This window comes from Sordaria macrospora, chromosome 1 (genome assembly GCF_033870435.1).
Source record: "Sordaria macrospora chromosome 1, complete sequence".
Taxonomy (NCBI): domain Eukaryota; kingdom Fungi; phylum Ascomycota; class Sordariomycetes; order Sordariales; family Sordariaceae; genus Sordaria; species Sordaria macrospora.
The window spans coordinates 3,617,113-3,638,020 of record NC_089371.1 but is presented as its reverse complement, the minus strand read 5'-3'; the positions used below and the strand labels follow the sequence as shown (position 1 = coordinate 3,638,020).

The 20,908-nt window shown below is 53.3% G+C and overlaps 9 protein-coding genes across 9 annotated transcripts; 4 read left to right on the top strand and 5 right to left on the bottom strand.

Moving 5' to 3' along the window:
• The first annotated feature begins 530 nt into the window (after nt 1-530).
• On the top strand, nt 531-3,538 carry SMAC4_04241 (uncharacterized protein). The gene is made up of 6 exons (XM_024655636.2): nt 531-955; nt 1,204-1,244; nt 1,350-1,447; nt 1,534-2,185; nt 2,276-2,862; nt 2,952-3,538. The coding sequence occupies exons 1-6, from the start codon at nt 912-914 to the stop codon at nt 2,973-2,975; spliced, it is 1,446 nt and encodes a 481-aa protein (XP_024510913.1). The 5' UTR covers nt 531-911; the 3' UTR covers nt 2,976-3,538.
• A 34-nt stretch (nt 3,539-3,572) lies between these two features.
• SMAC4_04242 (uncharacterized protein) lies at nt 3,573-5,152 on the top strand. Its single transcript, XM_003350890.2, has 2 exons — nt 3,573-4,600; nt 4,716-5,152. Exons 1-2 carry the CDS (start codon nt 4,282-4,284, stop codon nt 4,835-4,837), a joined length of 441 nt encoding a protein of 146 aa, XP_003350938.1. The 5' UTR covers nt 3,573-4,281; the 3' UTR covers nt 4,838-5,152.
• A 611-nt stretch (nt 5,153-5,763) lies between these two features.
• SMAC4_04243 (uncharacterized protein) lies at nt 5,764-6,884 on the bottom strand (the record flags this gene model as incomplete). The annotated part of the gene is made up of 2 exons (XM_003350891.2): nt 5,764-6,076; nt 6,154-6,884. The coding sequence occupies 2 exons, from the start codon at nt 6,882-6,884 to the stop codon at nt 5,764-5,766; spliced, it is 1,044 nt and encodes a 347-aa protein (XP_003350939.2).
• Nucleotides 6,885-7,297: 413 nt separating this feature from the next.
• SMAC4_04244 (uncharacterized protein) lies at nt 7,298-10,297 on the bottom strand (the record flags this gene model as incomplete). The annotated part of the gene is made up of 2 exons (XM_003350892.2): nt 7,298-9,984; nt 10,060-10,297. 2 exons carry the CDS (start codon nt 10,295-10,297, stop codon nt 8,189-8,191), a joined length of 2,034 nt encoding a protein of 677 aa, XP_003350940.1. The 3' UTR covers nt 7,298-8,188.
• A 450-nt stretch (nt 10,298-10,747) lies between these two features.
• On the top strand, nt 10,748-11,671 carry SMAC4_04245 (uncharacterized protein). Its single transcript, XM_024655637.2, has 2 exons — nt 10,748-10,898; nt 10,970-11,671. Exons 1-2 carry the CDS (start codon nt 10,832-10,834, stop codon nt 11,584-11,586), a joined length of 684 nt encoding a protein of 227 aa, XP_024510914.1. The 5' UTR covers nt 10,748-10,831; the 3' UTR covers nt 11,587-11,671.
• A 159-nt stretch (nt 11,672-11,830) lies between these two features.
• Nucleotides 11,831-12,991, bottom strand: SMAC4_04246 (uncharacterized protein; the record flags this gene model as incomplete). Its single annotated transcript, XM_003350894.1, has 1 exon — nt 11,831-12,991. The coding sequence occupies one exon, from the start codon at nt 12,989-12,991 to the stop codon at nt 11,831-11,833; it is 1,161 nt and encodes a 386-aa protein (XP_003350942.1).
• Nucleotides 12,992-13,792: 801 nt separating this feature from the next.
• Nucleotides 13,793-15,288, top strand: SMAC4_04247 (uncharacterized protein). Its single transcript, XM_003350895.2, has one exon. The coding sequence runs from the start codon at nt 14,106-14,108 to the stop codon at nt 14,958-14,960; it is 855 nt and encodes a 284-aa protein (XP_003350943.1). The 5' UTR covers nt 13,793-14,105; the 3' UTR covers nt 14,961-15,288.
• Nucleotides 15,289-15,410: 122 nt separating this feature from the next.
• SMAC4_04248 (uncharacterized protein) lies at nt 15,411-18,952 on the bottom strand. The gene is made up of 3 exons (XM_003350896.2): nt 17,171-18,952; nt 16,677-17,106; nt 15,411-16,619 (listed from the first exon to the last, which is right to left on the bottom strand). Exons 1-3 carry the CDS (start codon nt 18,857-18,859, stop codon nt 15,487-15,489), a joined length of 3,252 nt encoding a protein of 1,083 aa, XP_003350944.2. The 5' UTR covers nt 18,860-18,952; the 3' UTR covers nt 15,411-15,486.
• A 99-nt stretch (nt 18,953-19,051) lies between these two features.
• Nucleotides 19,052-20,141, bottom strand: SMAC4_04249 (uncharacterized protein). The gene is made up of 2 exons (XM_003350897.2): nt 19,937-20,141; nt 19,052-19,825 (listed from the first exon to the last, which is right to left on the bottom strand). Exons 1-2 carry the CDS (start codon nt 19,990-19,992, stop codon nt 19,465-19,467), a joined length of 417 nt encoding a protein of 138 aa, XP_003350945.1. The 5' UTR covers nt 19,993-20,141; the 3' UTR covers nt 19,052-19,464.
• Nucleotides 20,142-20,908: the final 767 nt, after the last annotated feature.

Here is a 20,908-nt window from a genome sequence, read left to right as displayed (position 1 = left end):
TCCTTCCCACGTCTCGGCCCATCCATCTCCATCTCCATCCACCATCTTTTGCTCAATCTCGCAAAGGCAACAACCTGACCTTCAACAACAACATTTTACGCATACAGCTCTCGACCTGACATACCCCGCATCTTCACTTGGCTTTGCGCACCTGCAGCACGAAGCTGGCCCACGTCTACTAGTAGTCAGCTCCCCCAGGAAGCAACGTCAGATTATCGCTCGGTCGGTGCCCCATCGCTGCGACAAAACACGTCCTTCAGTTCAGTTGGGTTTGCACCTCAATCGCTTCAGTACCTCTACCTTGTTATACGTCTGGCCCTTGAGCCTCACACCCTCCATCATCCCGGTCCCTCCAGGTCCTCCTCCGCCCAGCTGCCCTCGCTGCGCTACCGTACCTTCGTTCTACCTCCCGTCGCCTTGCTCCCGTCGCCCTACGTCTTACTACCACTCGGGTCGGGCTCTGCTTCCACCACACCCGATCGGCCACCACCTAGCCAGGTACATACATACCTTAACTTCTACTCCTACCTACCGTGCCTACCTACCCACCCACCAAACAAACAACTGCCTGCTTATTACCCTCCTCGTCCTTCCCTGCCCGACCCTTACCTACCTTCATCCATACATACGCTCCCTGCAACAACATCCATACCTACCCAGCGTACCTACTTGTATTGACCCGGGGCTCTGTTGGGCACCTCTTCTCCAGTTCAGATCTCCAACTCCCGTCTCTCCGCCATCCCTTGATTTCGCGCCTCGAGCTCGCGAAATCTCTTCTTGTCCATCGTCGCCATTGGCAACGCAGTCCCTTGCCATCGTCGCCCGTCCGTCCCTCCGTCCGCTCGTCGCCCTTGTCCAATATCTGGTAGAGGTGGGGATCTAATCGCCCACGGCCCCGGGAATCGTTGAAGATGGTGGAAACAGATACCAATTCTCCGACATGGAAGTTCACCCAGTAAGTCCAACTCCTCCCTGAATCCTCCCCTCTTGTTTTCCATCCCCGTCGATTTCCGCCTCGCGAGCGTCCGTCTTTGTGCGATTGCGCTCGTGCCTGTTCCTGTGCCCGCACCCGCGCCCGCGTCTGGGTCCGATCTCCGCTGCACGTTTGCCTACGCCTTCCCCCGTCATCGGTTTTCTTTGCACGAGACATCGCCTCGTCTTCCTGTGCTTGCCCCACTTCACCGTGCTGAGATTTTGTTACAGATGCTTCGGCGACAAGGGAGATGTTGAAGATATCACCGAAGGTACGACCCACCCCTCATCCCACGACGGGTCCCTCGACCAGGAGCCCGTCAATGCCCCTCCTCACGTCATCAATATACTCAGCCATGCTGACCCGCCTTCTCCAGCCGATATCATCTCCACGGTAGAATTTGACCACACTGGAAACTACTTGGCGACTGGTGATAAGGGTGGACGAGTCGTGCTATTCGAACGGAACGAGACGGTTAGTGGAGTCGCAGAACCCCCCCTTTCCCCTTCGGCCTACCTGCTGGCCCGTCACTCGTCTACATCTTGCTTACCTGTCGGCAGAAAAAAACCTGCGAATACAAGTTCCATACCGAATTCCAGTCCCACGAGCCCGAGTTCGACTACCTCAAGTCTCTTGAAATCGAGGAAAAGATCAACAAAATCAAGTGGTGCAGGAGACAAAATGCCTCCCACTACCTTCTCTCGACAAACGACAAGACGATCAAGCTATGGAAGGTGTTCGAGAAGTCGCTTAAGGTGGTCGCCGAGAACAACCTATCCCACGATTTGACGCCTGCCAACGCAGCTGGCGGTGGAGGCGCACCCCGTGCCTTACCTCATACCCATTTTCGCAGTCCCGCCGATCTCAAGCTCCCCAGACTTACCCACCACGACACAGTCGTTGCCGCCGTCCCCAGGAGAACATATGCCAATGCCCATGCGTACCACATCAACAGCATTTCCGTCAACAGCGATGGTGAGACGTTCATCAGCAGCGATGATTTGCGGATCAACCTATGGAACCTGAACATCCAGGACCAGAGCTTCAACATAGTGGACATCAAGCCGGCGAACATGGAGGAATTGACAGAGGTCATTACGGCCGCAGAATTCCACCCTCTGAGCTGCAACTGGTTCATGTATGCCAGCTCCAAGGGCACAATCAAGCTGGCAGACATGCGCGAAAGGGCGTTGTGCGACCAGCATGCAAAGAGTACGTTGAACTTTGGTGAACCGTATCTGGAGAAAGTTTTCTCCTCTAACTGCCGCTGACCATCGCTTACAACTCGTTTTTCAAATACAGTGTTCGAGCAAGAAGAGGACCCATCGTCCCGGTCTTTCTTCTCTGAAATCATTTCTTCCATCTCCGACGTTCGATTCTCCCACGACGGCCGGTATATCCTTTCTCGCGACTACTTGACAGTCAAGATTTGGGACGTCAACATGGAGCGACAGCCAGTCAAGACGATCCCCATTCACGAACACCTTAGGCCGAGACTCTGCGACACTTACGAAAACGACAGCATCTTTGACAAATTCGAGGTTGTGTTCTCCGGAGACGCCAAGAACGTAATGACGGGAAGCTACAACAACAACTTCATGATCTACCCATCGGATCCCGACAAGGAGGTGGAGGTTGTTCTGCAAGCGGATAAGTCGGCGTTCAAAGCCAAGAAAGTTGGGGTGCCGACACCCATTAACTCATCGACAAGTCCTACAGCTAACGGTGGTAAGAAGGGAAATTCACGGGCTGGAAGCCCGGCAGCGGCAGGCCAGGGTCAAAGGATGCGTAAGGAGACAGACGCCGACCAAATCGACTTCAATAAGAAGATTCTCCATATGAGCTGGCATCCGTTCGAGGACAGCATCGCCATCGCAGCAACCAACAACGTAAGTTCTTGCCCCTAAGTTCTTGCCCCGCCAGTTGTTGATCTCATCCTCACTTGGGCCCGGCTGATTGCTAACCATTTTTTGCATAGCTTTTTGTCTTTTCCGCGTTGTAGGCAGGATGACGAAGGCGAGAGGATGGATGAGATTGGGATTCCCTTCACACAACTGCCGAGGCTATTATGCCTCTGGTTCCACAGTCTGGCTGGGAGCGTTCGCGATTCTGGGTTGTTCACCCTCGATCTGTCCGGGCTTGGGGCATGGTGGCGTCTTTAGGAAGAGCGAGGCGGATAGTCGGGTTGAAAGAGGACGGCACGTATAGGTCGTGGATGCATTGGGAGGCAGTTTTGCGGGGAGAGTAGCAGCTATAAAAAGCTACGCCCGGTTCGGCACATCGACTTGTCCAAGACCTCATGAAGAAGACAGTCCGGGCGGCGGGACAAAGCGGAAGTGAAACAGGGCAGCCTTGGGCAAAGAGGGGAGAGTAACTCGTATGTTGAACAACCATCATGTCCTTCTCATTCCGTCTGCAGGACAGAGCGCCGAGTGTTATGTCATGATGGGATGAGGTGTAAACGCTTGGCTCGGCATGGAATACCCACGAGGTCCCAGATATTCCGCACACAACGTAGATGACAAAAGATATAAATACGAAATCATGGCTAAGTGCAAGTTTTAGATCAATACTGATGCGAGCTGGGTTGATTTACAAACGAGAATAGTTGTAAACACCTTTTTCGCTGTGCTTTATATGTATAGGCCGTTAGTGGTAATGATACCGGTAAATTGTGAAATATGCATCTCGGTATCTTACACCGTGTGTATTAACATGTCGCTGTTCTGTGACTGTCGGTTCCATTTGCATAAAGAATGCGGTGGCCGCACAGGCCGGCAAACTACGACCCCAACCTGGAACCTCCCAGTGACAATGCCATGTCCGCAACAACCTCTACCATTTAACACCAGATCATATCTGTAAAAACAGCCAGAAGGACGAACCGACAACCACTTCAGCGCCCGAAAGAGATTATATCAGTCGCCTTGCAATACCATCAAATCATCGATTTTCGAACAGCGCATCCGGTACCAGCAGCAGCGCCCGACCGCGAGAACTATAGCGTGGAAGTTGGAATTAGAAGATTCAGTAGGACAAGACACCGCAACCCCAACGTCGAAGGCGTGACGAGCAAGAGAAGAAACACAAGGGGGATCACTGCCGGCCAAAACGTACCGGCAACTTGGAGCAGATTCCATTCAGGTAGCAATCATCAATCCGCAATACCGTCTCTCTCTCCGGAACGCCAGATCAGCCAGCCAGCCAGCCAACCAGCCAGAGCGGCGCGCGCACTCCCGTCCCCAGACGACAAATCAAACAAACACACACACACCTACAAGTGAACGAACACCCTCAGAACCAGGACGATGTCGGACCAACACCACGCCCCCACCTCGCGTTCCAAGCCTCCCCCGCCCGGCGAGGAGGAGGCTTCGGCGGTGCTCAAGCTGGGCGAGTTCAACGACGTGGACACGCTCACGTTGTCGGAGGCCTCGCTCGTCATCAACGCGCTCATGACTAAGCGTCGCAAGGACCGCAAGGACCGCAACGAGACGGACGTGCTCAACAAGACGCTCGACTACCTGGACGCGTTTGCTCGGTTCAAGCAGAAGGAGAACGTCGAGGCTGTGGAGCGCTTGTTGAGCGCGCGTAAGGAGCTGACCAAGTTTGAGAGGGCGCAGATTGGTATGTCCTTTCTTTTTCTTTCTGCTCCTTTTGAGGGGGGGAAGCGAGCGGGTTGGATTTGTTTGTTGAGTGAACGAAACGATATGACTGACTGACATTTGTGGATATAATATAGGATCACTCTGTTGCGATAGTGCCGACGAGTGCAAGACGCTGATCCCCTCGCTGGCGGACAAGATTGATGACGAGAACCTACAAGAATTGCTGGACGAGATGGCCAAACTCATGAGCACCTAGGAGGGCACACCTGAAAGAGTGCTTTTGTAGTCACGGCAATTTTGGTAATGTGGGTTAGGCTTTTTGCTTTCTTTGTTGTTCTTGTCCTCACTGTTTCTATTTCTGCTAAAACGACTTTTACGATACTATTACATGACTGTCCTCTCGGGAAGATGATCGAACAGCGTGTGTGTGGGAAACCGGTTATTTGTTTTGAAAAAGACTTGCGGGCCACTAGCTGAATGGATCATCATCGTTGTCAGGACTCGTCACGGAAGGGGGAAAAATGCATGGTTCGGCGTCCAAGGGCCGAGTTTTCATCAATAGACCGTCTATGATTTTTATTTTTTGTTCACTACATTCTTCCAGTCCTTCGGGTGATTCCCTTGAAACGGTTGGTTTGCATTCCAGGCGAGGTTAGGGCCAGGGCACTATCCTGATGAGTCGGAGTAAGTGTACCTACCCTCACCTGCGCCATTAATACGCCTGGACTGACAGCCCAATTCACCCCCGATGCTCAGCCATAGCCCTTTCCTTCAATATCGTCTCGTTCTTCTCTCGTGGAAGTCTCGCATTCTTGACCGTTTCCTGTGTGGCAGCACACAATGGGCCCCTGAGAAACTCCACCACGAGCCATGGCCTGCAACCGGTTCCCTAGATTCGCGCCCTTGCTTGTTATTCGTGGATACGAAAACAGAGGCATCGGCTTCAAGAGGCACCCTTGTGCTGATGATCCTGAATCGCGCGCGGTGAGGGGATACGAAGAACTGGGTCTGAATTGACCTGACTGCATATCATGCATATGGCATGACTCCCGAGCACGCCGCAACCGAAATGCAAATGCTTGCCAACCCAGCCAGGCCCATTAGGGCCTTCATCCTCTGCATCTTACTTTCATCCTTGGGGAGACGAGAGAAACCCGTCCCTTTACCGACTTCAAGGCCAAATTATAGTGTCTCCCTGCTCACTTCAATAGAGCGAGTCCTCGCTAGTTGTTCGGGCCTTAGGAGTGTTGCGGTGGTATACCGTTGCCGTCCAGCTCGGGGATTTCGTGCATGGGCTCGAACCTCGCCCATCCACCCTGCTGGTGCCCCTGGTTGATGTCGAGCTCCGACGCACCTCGCGATGGGAAGTTGGGGCTGGCCGGAGAGCTTCCGCTGTTGTGGCTCGCTGTGGTCGCTCCGCTGAAACGATGACTCTCGTAGTCCATCGGCGAGCCTGGCCAGTTCGTGTTGGTCGTGGATCCCGAGCTCGGCAGGTCTAAGGATTTATGGTTAGTATAGGAAACTCCTACTGGCTCACTGGGCTGGGTTGGCGGTTTGGAGGATAGGGCTCACTCACCTTGACCTCTGTACTCGTAAGGAGTACCTGTGGGAACCGGTTGGTAGCTCCCACCTGGGAAACGGGAGCCAGACTGGGACATGTTCTTATCTTGTCCCCTCCCGGCTGGGTTATTCAGGTCGGTTGGTCCGAGAAACGACGAAACGTTCGCAGTGTCCGCGCTGTCCTTCTTCTCATCTTTCTTTGTGCGACGACGACCCCACCATATACAAACGGAAATAGCGAAGAAAATGAAGGCGAGGGAGCATCCTACTGCGATTCCCACTATCGCGCCGACTGAAAGGTCTTTGTGGATTACAGTGGGCGGCGCATCAGGGGTAACAGTGGCTGTTGCGCTGGCGGTTGATGAAGCTCTCACAGCGGTGCTTGTTGATGACGCTTGGGAAGTCAGAGTTGGGGCGGGGTCCGAGTCGGCAGAGGACCTGATGGTGGTGATTTGAGTCACTGTGCTAGTGCCATGATCTGCCGTACTGGTAATGACGATGGTTGAGGACGTGATAGCACCACCACCAGGTTGGTACTGATCTGGGCACTCGTAGGCCATCTCCGGACGGCAGGGATCCATCGCGCAGCAGCCCGCATAGGGAGGGCCGTCGATCGCATTGCAAGTGTACCACTGGTATCCCCTCGGGCAGTCTCCGCCACTGATGCCCCTTTGAGCGACCATTGGGACTGCTTGTTCTGAGAGGCGCAAGGGAGGAGGCTTTCTGGACAGGTTCGAGTCCATGGCTTCTTGCTACTCGGTCGGTTGCGAGAGGCTGGTCGTGCCTGAAAATTGTCGTTGATGTTTGGTGAGGAAGGCGTTGGGGTACAAGATAGTCCGAGGTCGAGGTCCAGGGCGAAGCTAGAGTCGAAGCCACGTTGGAACCAGCGACAGCTACAGTCAAGCTGAAGTCTGTTGCGACCTGAAAAGTGTTCCCTGGAGGATGAGGAGGAAATGGAAAGGAAACGTGGAAGGAAAGGACGAGCGGAGAGCAAACAGCAAGATGAAGTGGCACCCGTGGACGGCCAGCAATGGGGGGGGGGGGACGAGCTGCCAAAGTGGAAAGAGCAAGTGAAGGCAACCTGAGGCCAACCTGGGAAGGAGCGACGGGACACTCGCGTGTAGCCTCGGCCGTGGTCTCCCCACTGGTGCCCGGGAAATCGGGAGACGTTCAGGGAGCGCAGGTACCCCCCCATGGTCCGACTGTTGGGATGAAAGGCGTTACGGACACTAGGTGGTAATTTCATACCTCCGTCAAGTTGAACCTGGTCAGCGAGAGTTGATGCCGGCTTCAAGTCTTCCGTCTCGTCTGATCTTTAGAGAGAAGGAAGAGAGGTTTTGGAATTTGGCGAAACGCAAACCGAGGACACCCAACCGCTGGTGGCCCGTTCAGAAACTCTCGTCTAACCTACAAGAACACCAGACTTCGCAAGGCCGTTTCTCAATGGCTGGCCGATGAGCTGGCCGACGCACCACGGTGGACGCGGCCTTGCACGGGTGTAGCCACCAGACGGCTTCCTTCTCTACTCCGATTTCCAAACGCCACTTGGCTCTCAAGTGATGATGAACTCGACAACATGTTTGTCCTGGTACCGCAGTCAAAATGTTGCACAGCACTTTTGCCTCTCGCAACGCCGTGTTGTGGTATGGAGAGGTGTCGCGGACACTCGAAATTTTCGGTATAAGTAGTTGAGAGGATGATCCTTAGGCTTAGAAGGCCTTCAAGATCCGGCATGGCGTTTCAAAATTTGGCGTGAGGCTTAGTTGAGCCTTGAATGCACTTATCACGCTTCAACACCCTCTCGAGCTGTATCATGTGTCACATTTTAGCAATTAGGGAGGTTCCAAAACAAGCTTTTCTCTATACAATCAGAAATATCATGTCGAGATATGTAAACAGGGCTATCAATCATTCGCAAATTACGCGGGGCCCAACAAAGTCGCATTTTGGCAAAGGAAATAACATGAAAAGGGGTATTTAGTCAACCTGTGGCCCACCGTCCACTTTTGTCACTATAACCATGAGACTCCTACAATTTCCTCCACACCTAAGCCTCAAGCTTCTCCAAGAGAAGCTTGGAACCCTGGTTGCCCTTGGGGGCAGAGGCATTCTTGCCCTTCTTGGCCTTTGGCTTCTCCTCGGTCTCCTCCTTCTTCGGCGCTGGTGCCTCGGTGGCGGCCTTGGTAAGTTCCTTCTTGTTAGACTTGAGGGTCTTGAGAAGCTCCTTCTTCGAGGAGAAGTCAGAAGCCTCGAGCATGGCCAGCACCGTCCAGGAGCTGGGGCCGGTAGCCCATTGTACAATGTGCTCCTTGATGACGGGGTAGAGAAGATCGGCGAAGTTGAGCGGGGGGTCGCACTTCTGGATGCTACCCGAGGCCTTGTCGAAGCGGCCCCCAGCAATCAGAGTCTTGAACATGCGGCCACCGTGAATGGTCGTCGAGATGTGAGGGGGGAGGGCCTGGTAGGCATCCTCGTCCGCCTCGGCGTTGGGATCGCCACCAGCAGTAGAGGCAATAGCCTCCAACGCGGCCTTCTTGTCGCCCGTCGCCGACAGCAAAACATCAGTAACAAACTGGCAGCCAAAAGAGGTGGATACCAGATCAGCGGCATGGCTCGCGACGGCCGAAAGCAGCTGAGGCGACATGGCCGTCACCAACTCCTTGCGCCTAACCTCAGGGTCCTTCTTACTGGTCTTGGTGCGGATCTTGTGAATCTCCTTCAGAATCTCGAGGTCGGTAGCGTGGCTGGCGGGGAACACTGCTTTTGACATGCCCTCAAGGAGATATAGTACCGTCGTGCGCGCGTTAAGGTCATTGGCGAGGAAAGCAATGTGCTCGTTCTCGTCGTTCTTACCGAGAATTTCGGAGAAGATCGTCTTGGATGTAAGGACTGTGTCGTCGAGAAGGTCGTAGGCGGCGAGGATGATGGTGTGGGCGTTGGTGTCACCGCTCATGAGCTGGTAGGTATCCTTGTAGGCCTTGAGCAGCTGCTTACGGTCCTTGGCGGTTCCATGCGCAAGGAGCAAGCACACGAGACGAGCACCCGACTTGGTGAAAGCCATGTTCTTGAGCAAATCGCCACCCTCGTCCTCCTTGATAGTCTCGAAGAACTCCTTGAACTCGTCGGTCTCGGGCTTAAGGTTGAGGAAGTACTGCAGCAAGGCGTCGTGGAGCATGGTGAAACCAGTCATCTTCTTCTGAATAAGGCCGTTGGCCATGTCGAAAAGGTACTTCATCGCCGTTGTCCTCTTAGCGGGGTCGTCGGCCAAAATCTGGGAGAGATCGCCGATGACCTCGGTGCCCTTGGGTTGCCTGAACAGAGAATATTCGGGACCGTACCACTCGCGAAGGAGGTTGGCCTTTTGTTCCTTGGTCGCAACACCGCGGTAGACATCATCCAGAATCCACGAACCCTCAGCATGATTGATGAGCTTGCGAACTTTGCCGTAAAACTCGGGGACGATAAGGTCACGAATCTCCTTGTCGTTCTGCACCAGAAGCTTGCCGATCAGGAACTTGGCGTACCTGCTCTCGGCGAGCTGGGCATAGGTTCCTTGAAGCTCCTTCGCAATCTGCCTGCGCTGAGCCGGGGTGGCGTACTTGACGGCGGTCTGGACAGCACGGACAGCATCGTGCTTCAGGACAAAGTCCTTGACGCGGCCAGTGATGATGGTAAACAACTCCTCGACGAGCTGTGTGCGTTCCTCCTTGGGTACATGCGACTTGCGACGGAGCTTCTCCCACAGCTTCTTGGTACGGTGCACCTCATCGGCCAGAGGCTTCGCGTTTCTGCGTTCGAGGGCGATTTGTTTTTGCTTCGCGTGCGCCTCTCTGGAGCTTGTGCCTGCGTTGTGTTAGTCGATGAACAGAGTGAGGTTCGGTTGTCATGGACCAGATATGGTAAAGAGAGGCGACGTACCAGACTTGGCCTGGTTGGAGTCATTGCCAGACTCTTTGGGCGTGGATTCTGTGTTCTCTCCGGTGTGGAACTCGAGGTCTGATCCCTCATCGGAGGACTCGTTGTCTTCGACTTCGGGTTTGATGTGCTTCTTGCCAGAGCTGGTCTTTGCGGCCTTCGTGCGGCCATCGTCTTTGTGCTTGCCGAACGCCTTTCTCTTTCCGCTGGCAGCGGCAGCTGAAGACGACTTAGTCGCCATTGTTGATGTGGGATGTATGTGTTGTTCCGGGGTATGAAGGGTTGTTCTCGATTTGGGGGTTGTGTTGATTTGGTTTCCGGGTGGGTGCTGGTTCGAAGGTTGTAATGGTCGAGCAGGAATGGATGGAGGGAAGTGCAGGTATTCAGAAACCAAAACTTTGGAGGGCCCTGTATCTGAAGCCTCTGAATTGGAAATTCTGCAGCATGTTTCCGCTGAAAATTTCTGGATCCGCATCCTAGCAACTGCCGGGCGGTGAGGAGCTCTACCGGGGTCCTGTGGTGGGGCGGCTGGATTGACACTGTCTGGAACTGTCCATTGATAACAAGGAACCCAAGCTGACCCCACCATGGATTGAGCCGCGCTCGCATTTTGGAGTTTGGCCTGCACGCTGCAGTCACTGCCGTCTGAGTGCCCCTCCTCGTCGCTAAACGCCTGAAAGTCAACATTGCCAGCATCCATTCTAGAAGGAGCCCTTTCACGCTTTCTGTCTTCCATACATTCAAGATTTGGAAGCCCCATACCGAACTACGCATAATGGGCCGCGAAGAACAAATTGAGGAGAGGGAAGTCCTCGACTCCATCTTCCCAGATGAGATCCAAGGTTCGATTGCTCGCCCACTTCGGCTGCCGTCCAGGCATGGGTCTGTTCTAATCCAAGCTCGACTCGTCTAGATATCTCAGATACTGAGTACAGGATCACTATCGCCCTGGATATCCCCGATGACAAAGCCGAAGAACCACCAAGCATGGTCCTTACCGTGCGGTACCCCGAAGACTATCCCGACAAGCCACCTTCCCTCGAGCTTGCGCCTGCCCCAAATGCGCCGCCCCACGAATTCATAAACATTGCCGAAGATAGGCTCCAGCTGCTCGAAGGCGTCCAAGAGACAATTGAGGAGAACCTGGGGATGGCCATGATCTTTACCGTTGTGTCGACGTTGAAGGATGCCGCGGAGCAACTTGCAGTAGAGCGGAGGGATGCTGCCATCAAGGCGCAAGAGGAGGCCGCGCAGGCTGCGGAGCGCGAAGAGAACAAGAAGTTTCAGGGCACTCCTGTCAATCGCGAAACCTTTTTGAAGTGGAGGAACGACTTTATGCAGGAGCTGGAAGAGCAGAGGATCAGGGAGGAGGATGAAAAGGCGGCCGAGATGAAGAAGGCGAGGATAAAGGAGCCCGTCAAGCTCACGGGAAAACAACTCTGGGAGAGGGGCTTGGCTAAGGGTGGTGATGAGGACTTGGAAGGCGATGATGACATGCCTGTGGAGGAGGTCCAGAAACTTACGGTTTAGGAAAGTTGGACAAATCGCAAAGCCCAGCATCTTGTTCGCCAAATTATCTAATTGTTTGTTGGCTGGTATACGCTCTATTTCGCTTCAAGTATACGCGTTGCCTAACCCATTCAAAAGCCAATCCCGAACATTACTTTTTTCCCCTTTTACCCAGACTCCAGGATATGCCGTAAACAATTCGCATGGAAAAACACGCCTCAACTTAAACGCGGTATAGTTGGAAAACAAACGAGACAAAGCCCTTTTAGTTCATCTCCTCATCTTCGTCCTCCTCAACATCTGTATCCTCCCAAACATCATCGTCCTCAGCACCAATGACACCAAGCTCACCCCTGATAGAGTCCACCAATTCTTGGGCGTGTGCTCCGAGCCTCTCATCTTCGTACTCGATGGCCGCATATGTCCGGAGGCACTGGGCGAGGTACTTGCGTGAATAGCGCCAGATATCTTGCCACGTCTCGCCTTCAGGGGCTCGCAGTTCTCCCTTCTTGATCTTTTCGCCCAGAAGATATCTGCCGTAACCACTTAGATACCAGACCTCCACGGCCTGGTCATCTTCAATGATCAAGCGCTCTGCGACGTCGATCGCCTTCTCCTCCATTCCAACCTCAATCAGTAGTCGGACCAAGCTCACCCGGGTAGGGAACTGTGGCACGTTGGGGTCCTCGGGGTCAAGGTGTTCCCACAGCGCCATACTCCTCCTCAAAGCCTCCTTGGCCTCATCCACCCTTGTTTGAGAAATGCGAACGTTGGCGACGGTTTGCCAGGTATCGGCCAGCTCGGGTGCTAGCATGATAGCCTCGGTGATGAGAGCTTCGCATCGCTGCTCGGCGTCCTCCTCCCAACTCAGATCGGTCATGTATACCTCCGCTACGGCGCAGAGGATTGCCGCTAGTCGTCTCTTCTTCTCAGTAATGAGCGCCTCTTGTTGCTCCTTTCCGTGGGGCCTCTTCTCGAGCTCGTCGCTTAGAGTCTGGATCTGGAGGCGCAAAGCAGAGGCACCCCGGCCGTACCAGGAAACACTGTCCTGTCCGCCTTCTTCGCTGAGCTGCGCGAGCCATAGGAACTTCTCGGGGCCGCCAGCAACATCCTCGGGGAGCGTTCCATCCTCATCTGTCTTGACTGCAGCAAGGAAGAACTGGCGAGCAGCGTCGATCTCGCCGAGCTCGACGTAGATATGGCCCAGGAGGGAGAGAGCGGCGCCAGCCAGTTTTCCGTCTTCACCAATAGCCTTGTATGCGTTCTTTGCTGTCTGTGCCGCATTTTCAATGTCGCCGACCTCGAGCATCGCGCTCGCATTGTTGAGCAATTCTCTGGCGTTAACGTTCGAGGGTTGAGCGGCGCCTCTGGCGCGAGCCTTCGCCTTGTCTTTCTGAGACTTATTCTTCGGCTTCGTGGGCGCCATGTCGTCGGGAAATCTGAGGCCGGTCCGAGGTAAGGAAGGAGTGGGTGGAGGTTGAAAATGGGCGGTTTGTTGTTTCCTACCAGCTTGCGGTCCTAGCAAGATGACGGGATCAGTGGTGTTTGGAACGGGGAAATTTTGGGCTTATCGTAACCCACGATAAGAAAAATTCCCCACGATACCGTCAGGAACGAGGTTCACAGCACTGTGGCTAGCGCGGTACACAGTGTCCGGGTCCGAGGCCTAGACTAGAAGGGAATTCCCCACACCCCACGCGGATCCGGGGCATGTCATCCGCGTACAAACTCCAATACGGTCACTTACACGGATACAGATCAATACACTACATACTTGAAAGACTGTACTCCATGTTTGATTCTCAAATCACCATCCAAGGCTTCTGAATACCCTCGTTTCGTTCCCTATTTGGACAAATATGCTGAGCGACTGACCTACCTTTTAAAAGTGCATAAGACGACCTCATATAACACACTATGACGCCAATACGTCTCACTCAAATGAGCGCGCTCAAGGCTCTCAAGTCCTTAGCCGACCTTAACGACGTTGCATTGGAAAACCTGAATGATTGGCTGCCCTTTCTCGAAACGGCAACATCAAGATCCGGACCCTGCTCTTTCATGTTTCAGAATGGGAGCGCCATCACCAGCACCACTATCTTGGGCAACGCGCCCCTCCACGGCAAGCGATCGCGCAGATGGAAGAACCCTCGGGGGCTTGACCAAGTGAGACAAGTCTTCCGTCTTCCATGCCAACGGGCGGCCAAGTATGTTTCCCGCCTATCCAAGCCATCGTGAAGAGTGCCAGCGGCATTGGAATGTCACCGAGAATTCCAACCGATTCCAACCACCTGGCGGTTTCTTCTCCTAGCCTCCTCTTGATCTGTCTCTTCCGCTTGCGGAGTCTGTCTCTCCTTCACTGTTTATCACCAACCTCGTCGTCTCTCGTCTGTCTGCGCCCTCCAGGCACCATGCATGTTCTTTGAGAGGTATTACTTAACCTCACTCCTTCTCATCCGCTCCCGTCTGAGGAGCTCACTCGCGACCACATCAAACACACGCTCTTTCATCCGTTCGTGAAGCCAAACCAAACAACAACCATGATCTCAAACAACAGCATCATTCGTTTTGCGCTCTTATGCGCCAGCTCGTCACTCCTTTACACAACTCCAGGGCGAGCATCACCCACATCATCATCCTCAACATCGCCAGCAGCATTCGTCTTCCCCTCCTGCGTCGAGAGCTGCGTCAACGTGTCCGGCTGCGGCACCGACAACCCGCAATGCATGTGCAAGTTCTCAGGCAGGGGCATCTTCCTCGAGCTGGCCTTGACCTGCATGTCCTACTACTGCGAAGCCGAGCTCCGCCGCGCCGACGACACTCTGATCAACATCATGGAAGCCGGTTGCAGATCCATTCGGCAGCCGATACCCGAGGAGAAGATTGAGATCGCCGAGGCGTGGGCTAGCAGGCTGGTCAAGAACCTTCCTCCGCCTTCGCCGACTATTATTGTGACCACCACGGTCCATCACCAGCCTTTGCCTACGACGCTGGTTACGGTACAGCCGCCGCCGGTGACGGCGACTACCGCAGATGTGCCTCCTCCACCAGCATCTACGACAAAGTCAACGAGCATACAAACTACGCTCGAATCGTCTTCATCAGCGCCAAGCACCACTGCTTCCCCGTCAGATGCGTTCACTTCCGCGCCAGAAAGCAGCAGCACCAGCATAAGCAGCGTCACTACGCTCCAGCCGCAGTCCTCATCAACCAAGCCAGCCGATGAGGCGGCTACCTCCGCTCCGGCCTCCAACAAACCACGTCCGGATTCGAGTCCGTATGGCCCGGGGCCGATCCTCAGTTCTGGTGGGAAGAGCGTGATGGTATCGTTACCCTTTTTGCATTGGGTATCGGCATTTGTGTGTTTGGCTGTCGCTGGGGTGGTATTTGCGTAGGTGATTTGATGCGCTATGTTGGCTTGGAGGAAGGTCTTGACGGTGTATATAAGGGAGGAGAGATAGAGCGGAGAGAGAGGCAAGCGGACGCTTTGCACTGCGCGGCGGGCAGGCAGGACATAATGTATGAGTTATGTGTTTATGAGGAAAGAACAGCAAGCAAGAAGCGGGCTTCTATGGCTTGTTACGGGGAAACATGGTGGATATGTTAGAGAGCGGGATGAGGACGGAGCATTAGCGTGGCATTTATGATACCCGAGTGAGAAGAGTAGCGAGCATGCGATTGCCTTGATAGTTGTATAGTAGACGATGGATGGTGGCAGAATCTAGGTATCTTCAAAATGATAGGAATCGGGATACTTCCAGAACTCGGTTCAAGATTTTTCTGCACGAGTTGTGTGGAGTTGCTTATTAGTTGAAAATCTTAAAAAAAAAATTATATTTTATATTAGGTGACTCGTTCATCTAAATGCACAACTACACTATTATTACAGATTCACATTTACCTTACCTTACACCGGATTATTCACTTCTCGGATCCAGCATCGCCTACTTCTCCCTCATCCTCCTCGATCACCAAGATGTCCCGAACCATGTCCCGAACCGAACGACCATTCACGGTAGTACTCCCTTCTTCTGGCAATTCCATGGCAAGAAACCGCCTAGCAACGATCTCCGCATTCTTCAATTCCTTGATATCCTCATCACTGGGTTTCGAAAAGACCTCATCAATGTCTTTGTCTCCTTCAAGCATGTCTAGAATCTCCTGGGCTCTCTTCAACACACGATCCTCAATGCCGTTGATCGCCGCACACATAAGTCCCAGGCTGTGTTCAGAGCGTCCGGGGACAAGGCGGTACAAATACGTGATTCGATCTTCAACATCTTTGGCCTCGGGGTCCAGTCGAACTTCCATGTGAGCATACGCCACGCCCTCCTCGGGCTTTAGGAATCCTTTCTTGAACACATCGTGAAAGTGTGTGCTCGCGAGCACCCTAGGGCGATCTGCCCCCATCTCGAGGAAGTGGTAAATATAGGCTCCCAAGATGGCCGCACCGGCGTCCATACTGGTGCCTTTCCCGAACTCGTCTGCGAGTACGAGACTTTGCCGGGTTGCAAAGTTGGTGGAGAAGGCTGCTTGTTTGAGATCGGTCATGAATGCGCTTTCGTCGTCCATGGCAGTTTCTCGGGTAGCGACCCGTGTGAAGATCCGATCCGTTATTCCGATCGTCGCACGTGTGACGGGCACGTAGCTCCCAATGTGTGCCAGATAGACGATTAGGGCAACCTGTTTCATGTAGATGCTCTTTCCCGAGCTGTTTGGGCCAGTCAAGATCAAGACGGACGACTCTTTCGGTTCGCACTCGACACCTGCGATATCAACCTCGTCGTTGTCTTCCGATCCGCGACCACCTTTGAGAAAGCAGTCGTTGGGGATGAAAGACGGGACGAGAAGCTCTTGGAGAGGGTGACGTCCGCCCTCAATGTCAAGGACGTTCTCGCTTGTCATCTTTGGTCGCGCCCAATTGAACTTCTCTGCAGCCAAAGCCAACGCAAGCAGGCTGTCAAGCTCCCCCAGGATTTCCGAGGCGCGAATCAGAGCATTTTCGTGCTCAAAAACAGCCGCTGCCAGCTTGATTACAACCTCAATTTCTTCATCTGGATGACTGTCAGTAATGGAGTTGGATTAAACTGCTTGCTCTCGTGGAAACTCACCGGCAATCTCTGCAGTTAAATCGCCATATATGCCGTCCAGCTCGACCATTGTCTTGTTCTTGTAGTAGGCCCGTTGATGGTCCGTCACGACCTGGTGCCACTCGTCATCTGCAACTCCCCTTCCGTTGAAAGCACCTTCTCCCGTATCAGGGTTTAGGGTCACTGCAATGAGAAACCCAAGCCGGGGCACTATAGTACATTCCTGGACATATTGGACAGCCCATCTTGGGACTTGCGCCAATACCTCTCGTTTGATATCGGAAAGCTCTTGGAACACCTGCGTGTAGTCGTCCTTAAGCTCGTCTAATCTTTCACTGGCGCCTGGTAAGATTTCCGTTCGGCCCGTGTCTTGTGACAATTTGAAGTCGATAGTGTTCACTATCATTTCTCCAGCCTGGAGAATTGCCTGGGTGTCAATATCGTCTTGGAGCTGGTAGAATTCATGTGTGTTAGCAGGTTATCCAACCAACCCCACTGGTGGCATGTTGACTTACCTTTGCGTAGATGCTCAAATCTTGGCCTCCCGCAAGGGATCGTATGTCCTCCCGTAGTTGGGTTGCGATCATTGTGAACCGCAAAAGCGCCCTCCAGTCGTTGATCCGAAGGGACAACTGCCCTCTGATTCTGTCAACACCGCCTCTGACATGGTGCAATGCGGCCTTGATGTTCTTGACTTTCTTCAACTGTCTCCGTATGCTTGCTACAATATCACTGTTCTCGGGGCGGAGAAAGACCGCAATGCTCGTCTGTCTCTCTTCGATAACATCGGCATCAAGGCTCGGTTGAAAGAGCATTTGACGGAGTCTTGCTTTTCCTTGGACCGTTCCTGCTAGAGCTTGGAGAAGCCCGGAAATGGAAAGGCTTTCCTTGACTTTGTTCTCGGAGCCTCCAAGGCACTGGAGTTGCGGGTTTGGGTGAAGCTCTGTTCGCATTATCTGTAGCGACAACAAGGCGTCTGCACTTATGAGCATCACATCTGACTGTGAACTCATGGTGATTGCCTTGACTCTGAAAGAGATTGGTGCCTCGGCACCAGGGGCGAGATATTCAGTGCTGCGGCGACGCTCAAGGTCACTCAACACGGCCCCAGCACAACCAATCGAAAGATGGCTACCGAGATTGACTGTCTTCTCTAAGCGCATCAGTCGCCTGTGGCTTGAACCACCAATGCAATGCATGGCGTCTTCGTCTTCTGCCCCTGGCGACATCCCATCTCCGGAACACGCATCGTTGTAAAGCCCCAAAAGCGCTTCTTTGTTTGCGTCATAGTCAAACTCTGCGCTGACAAGATGGCGAAGGATATAGAGCCCTCGAATTTCGGTGGCATCGTCCTCGTCAAGCTTTTGCGCATCCTTCTCAAGGAACTCGGTAAGTTTTTGGGGAGCCCTGTTTGGCACCATGATAGTCGTTGGCTGCGCTTGGAGCACCAAAGTGGCCACAGTTTCGATCCCACCCATAGAGACGTCTTCTTCGATGACCAAAGTCTCATCAAGGACGACATAGTATGCGCATCCGACCTTTCCATCTCTGTTCATATCGACAGCCATAATGACTTCGTTCAGAGCATCGGAGGTCTGCTCTCTGTACCTCTCCTCTTCTGCCTCGTCGTGACAAGAAAGAGTGGCAGTATAGGTAGGACGGTGAGAAGTCGAAGATCTCGCGGTCGTCGGCGTAGCAGAAGAGGATGGATGAAGATCTCTCATCGGTGCTCTTGGTAAAGTGGGCAATGTTGGAGAGCTTTGGAGTTCGCGTCGCGGTGAAGAGGTAGATGAGAAAAGAGGCTCCACGGGTCTGGGAGATCTAAAATTCAAGCCAGGCGGGGTAGACCGGAATGATGACGAAGATATTGTCGATGGTCTCTCAGAGGCTACGGAGGCAGTATGTCTAAAGGTGTTTTGTATTTGATACCGGCTTTGACGGGATGATGCTGCCCGAGGCCGTGGGGTTCCAGATGGCGTAGAATATGGTCTAGTAGCACTTCCTCTGCGGCGGGCCAAAGAGGAGCCGCTAACATCTCTACGTGAAGACGAAGTGACACTTCGCCGATGCAGAGAGGCCCGAGACAAACTCGAAGGTGGACGGCGTGAAGCAGTTGTGGATGCTACCAAGCTTGAAGGGGTGGGCGCTGGTGAAGCAGTAGAGCGGCCCGAAGGGTCACTACTGACCCGAATGGAGGAACTCATGGTCAAGAGGTTGACACTCTCACACTCTCATTGGTGGTATCGACGAGAGAGAGGGTGAAGATATGGGGCTAGGGGGACGGCGGAAGGAAACAAATAATAGACGGGATACCAGATGCTGGTGATAGCTGCTGGATGAGGATGGGGGCGGTCAGCACCAAGTAAATAGAATCACTACTTGAAGGGATTTTGAAAGTGCGTGCGTTCAAGTTTAGTTGGATTCCACGTCATTCCATCAGAAAAGCATTTTGTGCAAACGAGAGTGGACGCCTCGGTGCGCATGACTTTTCATGTTCCGACAGGAGCCTCCTCTCAAGGCAGCAGCCATCCTACCATCATACTGGTGCACGCCTGACAACTTGGGAAGGAGCAGTTTGAACAACCGTGGATCAAGATACCTCTATTGAAGCATCTGCTCCACGTGACCATCGCAGAGCCCAGATAACGAACATACCTCCGGGTAAGTACCCTATCAATGTCATAAAAATATCCTCTTCCAATTAAACCGCAACAATGTAAATACCCCATGGTCTGTAATAATATAAAGCACCAACTTGGCGTAGGTAGTGAGGCTCCGATGGCATCCCATCCATCCGCGGGCACCTTCCTCACTGCTTCACAACAAAATCGGCAAACTCTTTGCGCTGCTTTCGAATGTCGACAAAGCTGGGTCTACTCTCCAGATAGCTGAAGGGGTTGCCCATGTAGTCCTTTTCCACCTCTCCGTTGTTGCCCAAGAACCCTTCCTCGCCTTCCCGCTCAATCTTGCCGGCCCAGACGCGCCACTGAATCGGCCGAAGCGGGCGCGTTCCCAGAACCAGACCAAGCACGGTAACTAGGGTCGCAACGATGGTCTCGATGGCAATGTCCACAGGTAGCGACGATGCGACCGGGGTGGACGAGGTGAGTGTGCTCGTGGCCGCTGCCTTGAAGGATTGCAGTGCTGCGTGCTCTTGGGCCGAGTAGCATCTGTATTGTGCGCCAGATTGTCAGATTTCAACCGGTCAGAGTAGCGTAGAACATGGTATTTAGAAGACCAGGGTCCGACGCGATTAGGGAAACGAAGGGAGGAGTGCTTACGCATGGGCGAGGAGAAGGCCGCCAAAGACGGTGATGGTTTTGGATATCCACGTCATATTGACGATATTTCAAGTATACAATCGTAGCGTAAGAGGTGTCGGGATTTGGGTCGTATGGGATGGGGCAGATTCGGTTGCAGGCGGTTTGGCCGTAGAGGTGTCTGGAATGTAGATGATGGATTGTCGATGTCAAGTGCTCGATGTTGACGTCCAAAGCTACAAGGTACCGTGTGTAACTGGTAATAGGGTCATGATGGGCTATTTGCTTGGTCGCATAACTGTCTGCAAAAAGTAGGAAGAAGTTGCAGATATCCAGTACTAGCTTGAAGGTATGCTAGTATCGAGCTCAGCCGACGAAGCGGGGCTGTAGGGTGGTATCGCACGTCAGCCGGTGCTAGGGTGCCAACTGCGGCTCCATGGATTCGCAGGGAGAAGATGACTTCAACTCTCCAAGTCACAACCCTTGATCGTTACAACCACATGCCGGAAACGTCGCGGCCGCCGTGCTCGTCATCGTCACCGACGTTCAACACGGAGCCTCCCGCTCAACACCACAGCCACCTCCACCGCATCATGTTATTTATTTACTTTCTATTCAATTGACAAATCATGACTGGAGATTGATTCTGAATGCAAGGCACCACCACCACGACGGTAGGGCGGCTTAGACGGCAGCTGGACGGGAAACCCTACAGATGAGCATGTTTGAAGATAAGGCGCACGAGATACAGTACACATACCTTTACTTGGTATAGACTGTTTGCTGCCGTGGCTCCAAGTCGGTGAGTTTTGTCTACATTCAGATCAAATGATAGGGTCTACTAGTACAATAAGAAATCCCAGATCGAGAGATGCTTGGCTTGCATGCTTCGGTCCCGAGCACATACAAGCCTCAAGCCTCAAAAGCCTCAAAATACAATGGTGTGTTTGCGCCGCCATGTGGTAAACATACAAGGGTTCTCTATCCAAGAGG

Bases quoted from the DNA above. Each gene is read 5' to 3' on its own strand.
- SMAC4_04245 (XM_024655637.2), top strand. From the start codon at position 10,832: ATGGGCCGCGAAGAACAAATTGAGGAGAGGGAAGTCCTCGACTCCATC. The intron at 10,899-10,969 runs GTTCGATTGCTC...CGACTCGTCTAG, and splicing joins CTTCCCAGATGAGATCCAAG to ATATCTCAGATACTGAGTAC.
- SMAC4_04247 (XM_003350895.2), top strand. From the start codon at position 14,106: ATGATCTCAAACAACAGCATCATTCGTTTTGCGCTCTTATGCGCCAGC.
- SMAC4_04241 (XM_024655636.2), top strand. From the start codon at position 912: ATGGTGGAAACAGATACCAATTCTCCGACATGGAAGTTCACCCA. The intron at 1,448-1,533 runs GTTAGTGGAGTC...ACCTGTCGGCAG, and splicing joins TATTCGAACGGAACGAGACG to AAAAAAACCTGCGAATACAA. The intron at 2,186-2,275 runs GTACGTTGAACT...TTTCAAATACAG, and splicing joins GTGCGACCAGCATGCAAAGA to TGTTCGAGCAAGAAGAGGAC.
- SMAC4_04248 (XM_003350896.2), bottom strand. From the start codon at position 18,859: ATGAGTTCCTCCATTCGGGTCAGTAGTGACCCTTCGGGCCGCTCTACT. The intron at 17,107-17,170 runs GTAAGTCAACAT...GAATTCTACCAG, and splicing joins ATTTGAGCATCTACGCAAAG to CTCCAAGACGATATTGACAC. The intron at 16,620-16,676 runs GTGAGTTTCCAC...ACAGTCATCCAG, and splicing joins TTTAACTGCAGAGATTGCCG to ATGAAGAAATTGAGGTTGTA.
- SMAC4_04249 (XM_003350897.2), bottom strand. From the start codon at position 19,992: ATGACGTGGATATCCAAAACCATCACCGTCTTTGGCGGCCTTCTCCTC. The intron at 19,826-19,936 runs GTAAGCACTCCT...CGCACAATACAG, and splicing joins GGCCTTCTCCTCGCCCATGC to ATGCTACTCGGCCCAAGAGC.
- SMAC4_04242 (XM_003350890.2), top strand. From the start codon at position 4,282: ATGTCGGACCAACACCACGCCCCCACCTCGCGTTCCAAGCCTCCCCCG. The intron at 4,601-4,715 runs GTATGTCCTTTC...GATATAATATAG, and splicing joins GTTTGAGAGGGCGCAGATTG to GATCACTCTGTTGCGATAGT.